Source organism: Branchiostoma floridae, chromosome 1, assembly GCF_000003815.2.
Source record: "Branchiostoma floridae strain S238N-H82 chromosome 1, Bfl_VNyyK, whole genome shotgun sequence".
NCBI lineage: Eukaryota > Metazoa > Chordata > Leptocardii > Amphioxiformes > Branchiostomatidae > Branchiostoma > Branchiostoma floridae.
Window position 1 is genome coordinate 20,737,118 of NC_049979.1, and position 14,832 is coordinate 20,751,949.

Genomic DNA, 14,832 nt, shown 5'->3' on the forward strand with positions numbered 1-14,832 from the left:
CGACAGGAGGGAACGAGACAGTAGACTTGATTTACACGGACGGCTGTCTGAACAGGCAGAAGCGTCGGAGGGAGGAAGACGAGAGCGAGGTCACACCCTGCGCGAAGAGACACCTGGCGGATGTGGACTATGATGCAGACGACGAGTCCAACTGAAAGGGCGCATTGAAATGTGGACTAGAACTGATTGTCCACATGAAAATGAATACCTATTTTTAATATGAACTTGGTGGAAATAATTGCATACCAAGTTACCGTGAGCTATGAGTCGACTTTTCGTGTCGAAAAATTAAGGGAATCTGAAATCTATTTATTGTTTTTATGAGAAGAATGATTTCCCGAAAATGCTGTCTTAAGAAACAGAACCAATGTGCAGATGATTGTAGAAAAAAACTTCAAGAGTTTCAACCTTAATCAAACTACGACTGATGAATTTGACAAGTTTTTGGGTACATCTTTAATTTACACATTGCATTACATTACACGAGCACCTATATTTAATATGAACTTGGTGGGGAGAATTGCATGCCAAGTTACAGTGTAATTTAAACGTAAATTTCAGACATTTTATGTAAACGCTACTTTCAATTGTAAAACATGACTTCCATGAATTAAAATGGCATTGATGTTTATTAAGAAGAATTGGCATAAGTTCTTAAATCACCTGGTTTGTGTATCTCTCATGAATTGTTGAAATACAATTTGCCGTCCTAATTTTTGCTGTAGCCTTCTTGGATCTTCTTGCTGTAAATACTAGTACGGTACTAGTATGCTGTAGCAAACAGAATCATAGACTCCATGCGGAATTTAACAGCACTGCAGAAAGATGTATTCTCTTGGTTGAATAAATATACAGTCAAACCTGTCTATAGCGGCCACTCAAGGGACCGGACAAATTTGGCCACTATACATGTAGACAGGTGGCCTCTGTATAGAGGTGGTAACTTGTAGATAAAATACCCAAGGGACCGACAAAAAGTGGCCACTATGGACAGGTGGCCCCCCTGTAGAGGTGGCCCCTAATACAGGTTTGACTGTAATCAGTCGTTAGAGTATCCTGCTAACTGCTACAGCTATAACGTTAGTGTTAGCTTTTATTTCGTGATGTCCGTTCGATCAAAGAGCTTGGTTGTTATAACGTTACACATGCAAAGACTTTCTTATCATTCTTCGAATTGATTGGCTACAAATCAGGAGCTGCATATTTGTAACGTTTGACCTCTGGTGACCCTCCCATGCCTACTGAAGAAGTGTACAGAAATCTCAGAGGTTTAGTTGCCCCAAACAGAAGATGCCTCTAGTTTCTGGAATCATCAGAGGTCTGATTAGAGGCGCAGACAGGAGTAGACCATGGAACAGCAAAATGGGGACAAAGTACAACAGAATGGGTACGTAGGGCCATGTCACTTTTTGTTGTAAAATCATGTGGGGAGGGGGGCAGGTTTTAGGAAGTCGCGTTCCCGTGTCGTTGTGTCAGTCCTCTAATGTTGATTATCCCGAAATATGGTAACATAGTAAGGAACTGAACTTGTTTCAACACATGAAATGCTCCACATATTAAGTCTTTAGTTCAGCTATGTCGTGTATTTATATGTAACTGTTTGGTATTGCCGAGCTTTTATCACTGATAAAAGCTCCTTGGTATTGCGATGTGTGAATGTCACAAACAAATTATTTGTGGTATATGTAACGTTATATGATCAATTTCTTCTTGTTCTTCCAGGGAGAGGTGCTCCAGAACTAGTTCAGTTCAAGAAAGGTATGAAGACGACTTCTTTTCTTAGGTCGCATTGCAAATTTTTTTTTCAGTTTCGCAAGCTTGTCAATGTGTCATTATTCATTTTATCGCATGTGATACTACATATTGAAGTTCGCTGTCAAGTACTGTCAAACAATTATCAATCACAATGTTGTTTTGAATGACTGTGTGTTATAACTATCACCTACATATCCCTCCAGTAGAGTTGTAGATAATAAGGCTGAAATGTTATTGTCCTGTTCCCTACACAGGCAAGAGGATTGTAATGAGAAATTACATTCCACAGTACATAGTACCTGATCTGACAGGATTTGAGGTAAGTTTCCAATGAATCTTACTTGTAAAAAGTATACTGTTCTTTGATATATTTTTCTAAAGGCATGGGTACGGTTATGTACATACACACGTAGATACTAAGTATGTGCATGGATAGTTTTGGATACACTCGTATGCTTGCACACACTCATACATGTAGATAAACATACATGATAACCGTTGCATACATACACACACACACATATATGCATGGGTTTATGTATATCAACACACTTGCTTTTATACGCAACACACGTCTGTGCATCAAAAATCATGGTTAGACATTTTTTAATCAAATTGCATGTTTGCTTTATTGACAAAATTTATACAAGGATTAGATGTGTATGATTTCAAGTTTTGCTTTCAACAGCAGTTGTGTGCTAAAACCCTGCATGTGTATCTTACTGTTCCAGTTGAAGCCATACGTTACTCCCAAAGTCCCAGAAGTCCACTGCAATCCTGTCACGCCGAAGGACATATTTGATGTCTGCTGTGCACCGGAAATAGAGGCACAATTCAAGGAAGGGGAGATATCAGAATGACATCATATTATGACTTTAGCAACTATCTTTTTTTTTTTACATCACAATGAATGGAGAAGATATTGCATGACCTTTTGGATACTCCAAATGGTCTGACTTGTCTAAACAACCCTGCATGATGATGTGAAGTCTTGTATATAAGTATGATAGAATTTGATAGCTCACTGCTGTTGTTGTGTTTGGAAAGACATTGTAAGTTTGGAACAAATGTTGCTTTGAAGATTGATACCCATGTATGGTTCATGGGTAACTATGTTTCTCAAATTGGAGATCATATTGTTACTAGAGGCCAAAATTTAGACTGTGTACAGAAGACCTAAATTGTCTATTCAGGCAATTTCAGTCACCAACACAATAAAGATTAAATGTTGAAACAAATAAGCAAGTAGTAAGTTGTTTATTCTGATCTGTCAATCACAAATATGAAGCACACATTGACTGGATCACAGGACAGAAGTCTTTAGAATATATTTTTCAACGGTAGAAAAATAGTCACTAATATTCTCTTAGCAAGTCTACCACAAATATCAGCTTTGCAGTTAGTGGTCAATTTCCTCGGTCTGCAATTTGCACTTTTTAAAATTACTCAGTTCATTAAAACAATGAAAATGTATAGACAAGAAAATAGATACCTTTCTCTATACATGGAACTATTTTGTATCACTAAATGTATGCCCCTGATTTGGATACCACTAAAAATGGACAGAATGTAACTTTCTGTTAAGACAATTGTTCAAATTTACACTTATTGTTGATAATCATAACGAACTGGACCTATCACATACATTTACATGTACTCGGTAAGGATTTTGTATACAACCATTTGTGTTACTTTTACCAAACTCATCTCACAATATTATCTTGACACTTACCATGTATATCAAGACTCAAGGACAACCTTTGTGTCACAAAGAAGTCTTTTGACTATTACAAAGAAATTTTTTGATTACCATAAACAAATCTTCTGTTGGATAACAATAATTGATATCCTTTTAACATTCTACACATACAATGTACAAATATATATATATCTTACAATTGACAAAGTTTAACACAACACACTGAGAAACACTTAAATTTTCACACAACATACACTATACAATATTTTCAAAGAATTCTTTGTACAAGAATACAGATAGTTCTAATGCAATGGCCTCACATACATGTACAGTAGGAAAAATATGTCGCATAGCAGCATGATAAATTTGTTTATTGACCTGAAGTGACTGAAAATTTGTACTTGACAAAGCATACAACAGTATTTTAATACAATTGTAGTCAACAAGGACACCTCTGCTACATTAGCAAAGACTATACCTTGCTTTCTCTTCATCAGTATTTAACTTATAGCATCCAAACAAGATGACGACAAGGAAGGCAAGTGTTTGTATAAAGTTGTGGCGGGAGTCCTTTATCTTGGGGTGTTGTTTGTTGTATCATCTTGGAGAGACGTTGAGCTTGCCGAGCCACTCCTTGAGGTCCATACCCCCAGCACGGAAACTTAAATGGGATGAAATAAACAAACACAATTATTACCTTTTTTTTTTTTTTTTCAATGGTCACCACGTAACAAGGCCTGAAGGCCACTCAAGGTTACGGGTTACATGGTTGGAACTGTAACAGCAACTCTTCGCCCTAGGTCAGAAACATCATGATTGAGACCAGCCCAATTGCTCACTATGAGTGAGGACTAACTGACCCAATAGGCGAAGCAGGGGTTACGAGGGCTGCTCGGGAGATTCCCTACCCCTATTTTTGGCCGGAATGGTTTGATCCGCTCAGGTGGATGTTCGCACATGTGGGGGTTCTTTAACATGCTTGGGGTGTTGCTCTCCCCAAACACGGGACTTCCATTTAACGTCCTATCCGAAGGACGGCCCGAGCCGAAGCTGGGTACTCATTTTCACCTGAGTGAAGTGAGGAAAGTTGTGTTAAGCGCCTTTCCCAAGGGCACAAGATCGGTAACACACCAGGCGGATTCGAACCCGCAACCTCTCGGTCACGAGCTGAAGAAACTGCCACTGTGCTACACGGTCCCACCTATTACTTTTAAAGCATCAAACAATCTCACATTTTCATTTTTGCTGAAGCAAAGAGCACAAATGCAATCTTTCAACATGTTGTTTATAATGTATGATATTTGTTAAACATTTTTGTCTTCTGATTCAGAAGATTCAACACTTACCAGGTAGATTTGACCACACAGCAGCAAGAAATAAACAAGAAAATAAGAAATCATGTCAACTGGATATTCTCAGCCCTCTTATTATACATGTAGAACCAGCAGCATATATGTATAGAATTTTCTTCGATTTGCCATGTGCAGAATTATTAGTGGCTTTGTTCATGTTTCCTTTTATGTGATGCATCCTTGATGTTTCTGCAGCAAGATTTTGAATGTCATTCAGGGAGGGGTTGCTAGCTGTTACATCACCAATACTGTTTGAATCCAAACTGCCATTTACAGGAATCTTGTGTCTATCAATTACACTATCACAGAAAGTCTATTACATAATGATTGACACATGCAGCACACCCTACCTGTCAGGGTCCTCCAGCTGCCACTCATACTCATGTAGGTCCTCCATGTCCTCATCCAGCTGCTGGCCCAGCTCAGTCAGAACCACATCCACTGCCTGGAACATGGGGAGGGGGTAATGTTGTGGGTCATTATGGCCTTGTGTTATGACTCAGCAGCTGCAAGTTGATGCCAAGTCCACGCGGTGACTTGGAGTCTTGACTGAGAAAATGTTTGTCTAAGTTGGGCCTAATTATTATTAACCTGTTCTACTGCACTGTGATTGCTACATGGTCAATCTAATTGGTCTCTCAACCAATCAGGCCATGCCATGTTCAAACCTGTTACACAGTTAATCTAATCGGTATCTTGACCAATCAGGCCACACCATATTTAAACCTGTTACACAGTCAATCTAATCAGTTTCTTGACCAATCAGGCCACACCATATTCAAACCTGTTACACAGTCAATCCAATCAATCTCCAATGGTTCAGCAGTTTCCATCCACAGGAAAGGGGGCTGAAGCCAGAGTAGATACATTGTGCAACGTGACAAAGCTAATACAGTGTCAGAATTCTAATATAGTAGTAGTAGCCAATCTTTACTGACAAGGATTGTATTTCACACTCACATGGATAACAAGGAGTAAGTTGTGTATTACATACCGTGTCAGTGACGACTTTCTCATGAAGTCGTTTTGTAGGCCAGTTGTCCAGGGTGAACTGTCGATTGTTTCTGACGATGAAGTACTGTTTCAGTAAGTTGTCCAGCACAATGCCTAGTGGGGAAACAAATGGCAAAGTGGTATAGATAATTATCATAATTGGCAATAAGGAAACTTATCAGATATATATCCTCTAAATCAAACATTAGAAGCTTTCTGACTGGGGCATGATACACACAGGTTTCTCCTGCATTTTCCCTGTGCTTCAACTATTGGAACATCATAGAGTTAGAAACAAGAAATTTGCTCAGGAATCAATAAATATAGAATACAACACGGTGTATTCCGTATCGCCCAAGGTATCAGCCCGACTGCGGGTCAGATCGCCCGGAGGGTGATCCGACCCGCGGGAGGGCTGAGACCGAGGGTGATGCGGAATACACCGTGTTGTATTTTATTTATGTCATACCCACCTGAGAAAACCCATATTTTGATGCAAAATGCGCCAGAAGTTGAACAAATTTGGTGCCCTCGAACAATAAGTGATGCAACAGCAATGTTCCAACGTCCGAATCAGGTATTCGAATTGCCAATTCGGCCCGCTCGAAACAGTTCGATTTATTCGAATGGAGCCTGTGTAATACGCCTTTCGAACCTGTGCGATACAGAAACGTACGGCCCGGTCCGGAACACCCGTATCGAACGTTTTCGCGTCACAGGTATGACATAAACATAAATATAGCATGGCTGGATTATACAACTCTTTTAGAAACCATATGTATTTGTTTAAAAGATTAGATAATAACTGTCCTAAAGAAAACTATCAAACGTTTCTACTGCTCTGTTGTATGCAGTAATTTTGCTGAAATATTTCAGAAAGGGACAGTCTTACCGTCCAAAGCCTTCAGTGCCAGGTCCTCTCTGCTCATGACTTGGCCGTCCCTCGCAAACAGGTTCAGCAAATGGTGGAGAAACACACCGTCTAGCAGTCTCTTGTTAGCACGGCTAGCCACCTGGTCAGCAATAAGAAAACAATTGCTTCTTACTGGTGTGTGGTATAACTATATTGTATATTAACAAGCTTTCAAAACATACCACAAATATACAAAGGGCAGCACAAGGGATTAAACAAAGATAGAAAACACTGTGGCTGGATCACAATGATGAAATACAAGGCTACACTGGCAGGCAAGATCTAAAGAACCTCTTCACTGCCTTGGTAGAAATCTACAGACCAGTGCATGTATAACTTGTAAGCGCAATCCCCTTACTCTGCATGTACAGTGTAGATCCTGGACTGTGGAGCAAAACACTTCATACCACTCATGCATTAAATCAATCTTCATATGTCAATGGCAAAGTCATATTGAGTCAGCTCCCTCAAGTACCATTCAACGAAACACTCAATGACATTCAAAACCTATCACATAGAGCTAACTGGTAAATACTCTACTATGGTGACTCGTTATGTCAAGTCAAGTTGAATTATCAAGATTGTTCCAATGAGCTCCTTGCAATTCAGCCCCTGGCTGCAAAGAGGAACTAGTCAGTCCACCCAAGAACAAATTCAATGTTACCTGATGTTTTTCCTCACTCTGAAAGCATGTTGGAAAAGAAAAGTAACTATAACATCTGGCAGCAGCTACATTCTGAGCAAGTAAACTCTGACAAATTATACAAACACTCATTTTAAGTCTTCCTGTCTACTCCAAGCATATTTTGTGAAGCAACATTAGGAGGTAGATGCAACAGACAATCAACCACATTGCATTACAAATCTCTTTCTGTTATGTGTATTTTGTTGTGTCTTACATCTAACTTTTACATCTTACATCGTATCAAAATTACCGGTCACAAAAATTCATTTTGGTTGCTGTACGATCACTTAGTAATTGCCATCAGGGGGCCTACATTGTATAACCCTACATGTACTACAGAATACCAGCAGGAGAGAGACACAATCATGTAAAAGCAGGTGGTTACCTCACAGTCACAACCATGGGGGAAGCATAGCTGGGAACAAATTAAAGCAGGTCGTTAAGTATTGCTGAAAACTGCACTCGCAAAAATCAACCTTAAGGCCACAACTAGTTAACTCTATGGATGGAATTTACATGCACGCTGATTTTCACCTGAGCTAAGTAAGACATCTTGTTTTTCTCTGGCAATGGCCAACATGGCAAGAAAATACCGAATATGGGAAAATGTCTTGTACAGTAGCATAGAATGTAAATGTAGAAGTTCCAGTGAGGTAGGATGTATTTGAAGTGATTCTTCCCTACCAAACTAATATCACTTTTTGCACTTCTGAAATGCAGGAATAAAAAAGTTATTGACAGCATATTCTGTCACTTCAATTCCTGTTACAATGATTTCTATATTGAAAATTTAAGGCACAATTTTTTTTTTTGCTGATCATGTCTTTTTTCCGGCTCATGCATTAGATTTGGCTGTCGTCCATAAAGTTTCTTGCTGTGGCCTAAAGCTTAACAATTGCTATATAAAGCAACCTCTTCTAAAAACCTTTCATTGTGGTTCTCTCCCTGGTGCTGAACATGCCTTCCATTGGTAGGCTAGGCCATGCTACTACTGATGTTTTCAAGAACTACAGATCAGGAAATTCCCTCCATGAGTTTATGTTTGCAGTTTTGTGGAAACCTTTCACAACAAACTCATCACACCGTGAAGATATGATTTGCCTCAAATTGTGTTATAACGAACGTAAAACATATGATTTTCCTTAAATTGCGTTATAACGAACTCAAAGCAGTATAATGCCTTGTCTCCCCCCCACAAAATTAAGTCTCCAAGAACTTAAATCAAATTACCATAAAAATGTAGGGTACATGTAAAAAAGCTTCTAATGTCTTTAAGAACTGGCATGCTTTCCTTGGTGCTGAACATGCCTTCCATAGAAGGCTTACTCATGCTAATCTCAATAAAGATGATCTTTTTTTATAACTATTAGTGCTTTTACACATTGCTTTGACACTAAGTACTCCGTGGGTGCTGAACAACACAAATTTGTACTGGGATGAAAAGTGCAACAGTTAACATCACCTACAGCTGTTGTTAAGAAATACAGGTAAGCACGAGAATTTCCGTATAAAAACAGGTATTGCTTACCTCACGAAGCTCTCTCCTTTGCACGGCGTTGTCGTACTTTTCCAGAACCTGTGTGGACGTACTCCGGGCCTCCTCTTCCACGACCTCTGACACAATCTCCGTATCGATCATCTGCTCCAGAATCACGTCAAACACAGCTTCCCTCACCTAGCACAGCAATCATTCTTACAATTACTAGTAATTTACAGTAATCATGTCTGAAAGATAAGCTTTCCATAGTAACCTAATGGTTAATCAGTCATGAAAATTACAGGAAGTTAAAGCTAACAGCCTCCCACACTTCACAGGAGGTTGGTACAGTACCTCAATGATATGCATCAAAAAGGCTTCTTTTTGGCTCAAAAGATAGCATAATTGTGTTATATATGAAATACGTTTTCTTTTAGCCTTAATTGATCCAGAAGGCATCAGAGTTTAAACACTGGGGATAAAAGGTTTTAGCAGGTGGATGAAGCCTGATTGATGTAGAATCTAATAACAGAGCTGCTGTCATGTTGTTTACGGCAGACTGTCTGTACTTTTCCCTGAAGGGTGGATCAAAGATGGGAGGTTTCTGAGCCAGGATGCAGTTTGACACACTACAGCTGCTCCATCGAGACACTGCCAGTCAAGATCAACTCGGAGCATGGGAGGACTGATCAACATGTGACTGCAGAAACATTCATGCCTCCGTGGACTTCTGTACAGAATGTTCTTGATGTACAGAATGTTCTTTGTTTTTTCATGATGCTCCAACGTGTTAGTCTATGGGCGTTGTCGGCATGATGTCACCAGAACAGAAATCAGAGATTGACAGCGCCAAGGGCACGGCACATCACGAGAACACAGATTGGGCAACCGCACAAGCTGACTACTTGATGGAAGTAAGTGTGTCTACTTACACCAGTACCACATTTTTTGAAAAATGCCCAGCCGGGCAGTTTGCGGGAATGGAAATCATGATACAAAAGAAGACAAAACATGAAAAATGACAAAACAATAGTCATATGAGCATGAATCGTGTATGTCCATTGATATATACTTTTACTTTTCATTCCCGAAAACAATCTGGCCTGGTCCTGGTCTGGAATTATGAGCCTGGCATTAGCTCTGAGTGGATTGATGAAGAAATATTATGCGCACTCAAGCCCAGACTTAATTACTTAGATTGCCTATTCATGTTCTTGTTATACATTGTACCTTATGATATGAAGTCCCACTGGTGACATGGTTTCTTTGAAGCCTTCCTTTAGAGTTGGGCTTTAAGCCAACGCCTCTGTGAAAATGAAAGCGTCCCAGACGACAAGACGCCCTTTGTGACAGGAGTTCTGTAGACAGCAAGGGATGGGCTCAGACGCGCTGAGACGCACTCACGCGGTGTTCAAACAATTTCAGACGCTTTGATTTTCACAGAGGCACTTATGCCGTTTCCTCCCTAGGAAGGCTTGCCCCACTTTCTGAATGCCCTTGTGCATATGGGCTGAATATATCATCATTGCATTGGCATTAACAGTAAATATACCAACTTAATGACCTCCATAACAAAAAACCTGCTAAAATCTTCACACTACACAAGTACTCATCCTTACTATGTCAGGCATGAACTCTCCAATCACATCCGTGGCCAGGTCCATGGTCCAGTCGTACGCTGCCCCGCGGTATATCGTGTCTCCCACCATGTCTGCTATGGCACCTTTTATAGCCTCCTCTGTGCCTTCTTGTACCACTTCTTCCATGATCTCTTCTGAAACATCTCGGATCAGTCTGGGATCAAAGGACTTCTCTGCAAAGTACCTGTTTGGAATAAAAGTGCATCATTATGAGGATACAGTACTAGGTATGATATGATATTCTAAAGGAATAATGAAAACTAATAAAATATTTGTTTCTTTCAACCAAAATACCCTTTTTACTGTACCATAATAAGACAATACAAAGACAATATGGCTGAACTATACTTTTTAGTAAAACATGTTTCAAGGCAAACAGTATTGTTCTTAGTTTTATAGGACTGGTATGAATATTATGTAATTGGTATCCTGCACCATCAATACAAATCAAGTCAGATCAAAAATTATTCAATCAGCATGACAGTCATGTATGCATACAGCACTGAAATTCATTGATTTGTCCCACATTGTTTTATTATATCTGTATCTGTATCTGTATCTGTATCTATATAGCCGGTATAACCGCCATTCGGCGTAACACACCAGCTTCGCAGGCACGCGGCGCGGCAGCAGCTGGTTATATTACACTGAACGATCCGTCACACCTAACTTTTGCACATCTAACTGCAAGCGTTCTTTAAAACTATCCATTCTAATGTTCCTCATTACAAATGAGAATGCTTTATGTCTGGCAGTCCAGCTGTTAAGGTGTATGAACTGAGCTTTCCTGTTCCTCAGCTAATGTACATTGTAACATAGTGTCTTATCAGGTGGAAGTAAGACGTGGCAGGAGTGAGAGGTGTCTTGTAATTTTCCTTTTACTAATCCATTAGTGAGTCTTCCCTTCTCCTAGACTCAAGGGTTGGCATGTGCAAATGGGGACTGTTCAGGCAAATCTTTTGTACTCTTTCCAAGTATGACAAACAGAATGTAAGAAAAGAGTAGTAACTGTTGCCCATGTTGGCTGTCCCGGCCACTGACAATTTTATCCAATAATGTTAGTACAGTCATCATGTTTAAATTTTGATGGCTAAAATTTCTAACATTATATACTAGCCAGAAAAAAAAGGGTCTGACTCAACAAGAAATTAGTAACTTACAGTTTTGCAAATTTCCTGACAAATATGACACAACCATTTATGTTATATGCATGTCCATTTAACACATTACATGATCGGGTTATTGACTTTTGGTCATGTGCCAACATTCACTTCCTGTCAGCCTGCTGAGGTAATTTGGACACAGACCAGCTAAACCTTTGCATCCTGCTAGTCTCTAGTCACAACTGGATCAGGGCCAGCAGAAATAAATTTGAACACACGCCAAGACAAACAAACAGACCAAAAAAGTACATTGAAGTTCGTTTTCACAGAAGTATTATTAGAACAAATAGAAATATTACTGCCACCAAAGACAATATACCGGTACAAATGAAATTCCCATCCTTTATAGCTCAACTGTTACATGCAATATAGCATTACCTGTCTACCAGTTCCCTGTTGGATTCCAGCACGACATCCCTGAGTTGCGGTTTCAGCTGTGAGTTTAGGAAGTCTTCAGTAACACCAGCTGCCAGATCTTCATGTGCTGCTGTCAGGCCATGAGGTAATCGTGGGGAGTATATCACAGGCGCCTTCCAAATAAGGAATTTAAAAAAATTGTCAGTAAAACTAGCTCTACTCTGTATTTGTGCTTTTAGAACATTGTATAAAGTGTGAGCACCTAAGGAAGTAAAACTACATGACATTGTACCCCTTCATTTGTGTCTAAAAATCAAGATGTGCAAAGTACTGCAAGAAACTGTTCATAATAAACTTCAACCACTGCACAGTGATCTACTCAGAAATACTGGTATTGTACATTCATATTAATATTAGTTTATGGTACATCCTAACCCAAAGGTTAACTGGATGTAACTGGTGAAAAAACATCAAGCAATAATTCGCAGGCATCATAGTCTGATGCATAGCAGCTAAAAGACATCAACAGTTCACGCCAGGTTGGTCTGTCCTGGGCGTACTCCCTCCAGTTGGTTCTGGAGACCCCCAGCTCTTTGAGTGTGTTGAAGATCTGATCTTCCCATCTCCCTTTTGGGCAGCCTCTTGGGCGTTTCCAAGCAGTGTTTGGGTCCGAGGGTGTCAGTTTTATCATGTCCTAAGTGAGAACTGCTCTTGATGCGTGTCCTTAGAAAGTCATCCTTTGTTTGGCAATTCTAGAATTGATTAGCCTGGGTACCATCCGGAAAGTAGTTTGCTCTGGTGATCATTACATACTATATACAGTCGCTTCTAGCTCTGACATTCATTATACACTATATACAGTCGCTTCTCTGCTGTTCTGTCCGGGAACGCGGACCATCTTAACGTCTGGAATCGTCCAAATTTTGGACGCAGGCGCTGATTGGTCACCACATGAGCAAATTATGGAATGGGTTCAAGCGATCGTTCGAACACTCAAGCGTTCCAACACCGGACAAGCCCTCTGTCTGCTTGCAGGAGGCCTGTTGTCATCGAACGAGTGCTCTAGATAGAACCTATTCCTTTGATTTGCTCATTAACTGACGTTAGCACCAAACGGTTTGTTGAAATTGCATGTCTCCAGACGGATAGCAGAAGCGAACATAGGAGCGAACTACTATTCGGATGGTACCCAGGCTAGGAATTGATAACATCATGAACAATAACACAGACCAATGGGCACAATGGTTGTGACCTCCCTGTTACCTGTGCGGTTTGGTTTCCGTGCTCTGACAGCACCTCGATGAGGATGTCTGGTACCAGCTCCTCCTCCATCATCTCCTCTATGAGAGAGTCTACATAGTTCTGAGCAAACCTGCGGTCTGACTGGAAGTGCAGGGCTGCTGACATACCCTGGTGAAAGTGAAGTGGAACAAAATCCAAGCTGTCAGCTTATGGATAAAAGAAAGTTGCTTTCATTTTTGCATTAAACTTTCAAACAGGCGTCATTCAGATTGATTATTAAAGACTGGTCTACAAGTCTGAAAAGTGTTAAAGTTAAAACCCTTAAACTGCCAGAGTTTCAGCCCAATAAGATTTTCTCAGGGCCAGGTTTTGACCGCTGACGTCCAAAGAGAAAACCTTGAACAAGGCCAATGCCCCTAACTCCCAGGTTTCTTGTGCTACATGCAAGCAAAGCAGTTACTTTGGGGAATGCCCTATACTGGTTATATCCATGCATGGCACACAGGGCATATATTTGTATGCCAGATATATCAGGGCTTGGCAGTGTAAGGGTTGTAACAGTAATATGTAATTGATATGTCTTGTTCAGTTGTAGAATCCCTTTGAAGTTCTTGTTGTAAGAAGAAAACTTGTCTTGTGTACAAGTTTTAACGAGTAACTTATCAACAAATTACCAAGTTATTAACTAGCATATCTGCCATTGCTCTGTGGGTTTATACTTCTGATTTCATTGATAATGGATAAGTTTTTTTGTTTTGTTTCAAGAAGCAAGTGTTCTTACAAAAACTGTACTCAGCATTACTTACAAATTATTGGGTATGTGTTTTTACATTACACTATGATTGAAAGTCTTTGATTACATTGTGCTATATCAAACTATTGAAGTGCAAATTTTCACTTAGTTTACAAAAAAATCACTACTTTGAGTAGAAAATATAATGTAAAAAAAAATGTTGGCAATTATCTAACTTGTTTTACATGACAAAAAAGGAATATTACACATTACAGCAATGAAGGCAAACATCCACAGAAAGCTATACATCAATGGCAGCACAAGTTAATAACGTGACCACTTGTAGACAAGTTACCACTTTGGGCGCGTCGGTTTTAAGAACGCCAATCAGGACATCAGGAATGGCCTCGTCGTCCAGGAGGGTGTTGATGAAACTGACCACAAAGTTCCTGAGTACGCGGTCATAGTGAAGTCTCTGTTGAGTGTAACGGTGCAGCAGGAAAACAACAGAGATGATTAACTCAGTTTTACTCAGGAGAGCATATAACAGTGCACAAGAAGAAGAATGTTATATAACTTGCACACGGTTTCTCCTACAGGTAAGCTATATATGATCTCTAGCTCTACTGCTGACTGTTGTTGACTACCTTCTATCTATGTACACTAAGTAGGCTTAGGAAAGTGGTGATTAGATAGATCACTTACTAATTGTTCTTTCAAAATGTTGGAACATTGCAGGAACTAAAGCTGCAATACTCAAATGCATTACCCAGTAAACAACTTTTGTCCTCTACACCTACATGTAATCTAGCAGCATTAGCTT

At 39.8% G+C, this 14,832-nt stretch overlaps 2 protein-coding genes across 2 annotated transcripts in view; one reads left to right on the plus strand and one right to left on the minus strand.

Annotated features, from left to right (window-relative positions):
- The first annotated feature begins 1,187 nt into the window (after nt 1-1,187).
- Nucleotides 1,188-2,993, plus strand: LOC118414035 (39S ribosomal protein L41, mitochondrial-like). The gene is made up of 4 exons (XM_035817780.1): nt 1,188-1,387; nt 1,723-1,758; nt 2,010-2,074; nt 2,487-2,993. The coding sequence occupies exons 1-4, from the start codon at nt 1,291-1,293 to the stop codon at nt 2,613-2,615; spliced, it is 327 nt and encodes a 108-aa protein (XP_035673673.1). The 5' UTR covers nt 1,188-1,290; the 3' UTR covers nt 2,616-2,993.
- Nucleotides 2,994-14,832, minus strand: part of LOC118414028 — a 12,950-nt gene continuing 1,111 nt past the window's right edge. The window contains exons 2-9 of the mRNA XM_035817768.1: nt 13,298-13,444; nt 12,056-12,207; nt 10,494-10,698; nt 8,926-9,072; nt 6,692-6,812; nt 5,801-5,913; nt 5,157-5,251; nt 2,994-4,115 (exon numbers count right to left, since the gene is read on the minus strand). Of these exons, the coding sequence (XP_035673661.1) occupies nt 4,052-4,115; nt 5,157-5,251; nt 5,801-5,913; nt 6,692-6,812; nt 8,926-9,072; nt 10,494-10,698; nt 12,056-12,207; nt 13,298-13,441 (1,041 nt within the window). The 5' untranslated portion in view covers nt 13,442-13,444 and the 3' untranslated portion in view covers nt 2,994-4,051. The remainder of the gene's footprint in view (nt 4,116-5,156; nt 5,252-5,800; nt 5,914-6,691; nt 6,813-8,925; nt 9,073-10,493; nt 10,699-12,055; nt 12,208-13,297; nt 13,445-14,832) is intronic.

Excerpts from the sequence above, each read along its gene's own strand:
- LOC118414035 (XM_035817780.1), top strand. The coding sequence starts at position 1,291 with ATGCCTCTAGTTTCTGGAATCATCAGAGGTCTGATTAGAGGCGCAGAC. Across the intron at positions 1,759-2,009 it reads ACTAGTTCAGTTCAAGAAAG|GCAAGAGGATTGTAATGAGA; the intron begins GTATGAAGACGA and ends TTCCCTACACAG. Across the intron at positions 2,075-2,486 it reads CTGATCTGACAGGATTTGAG|TTGAAGCCATACGTTACTCC; the intron begins GTAAGTTTCCAA and ends TTACTGTTCCAG.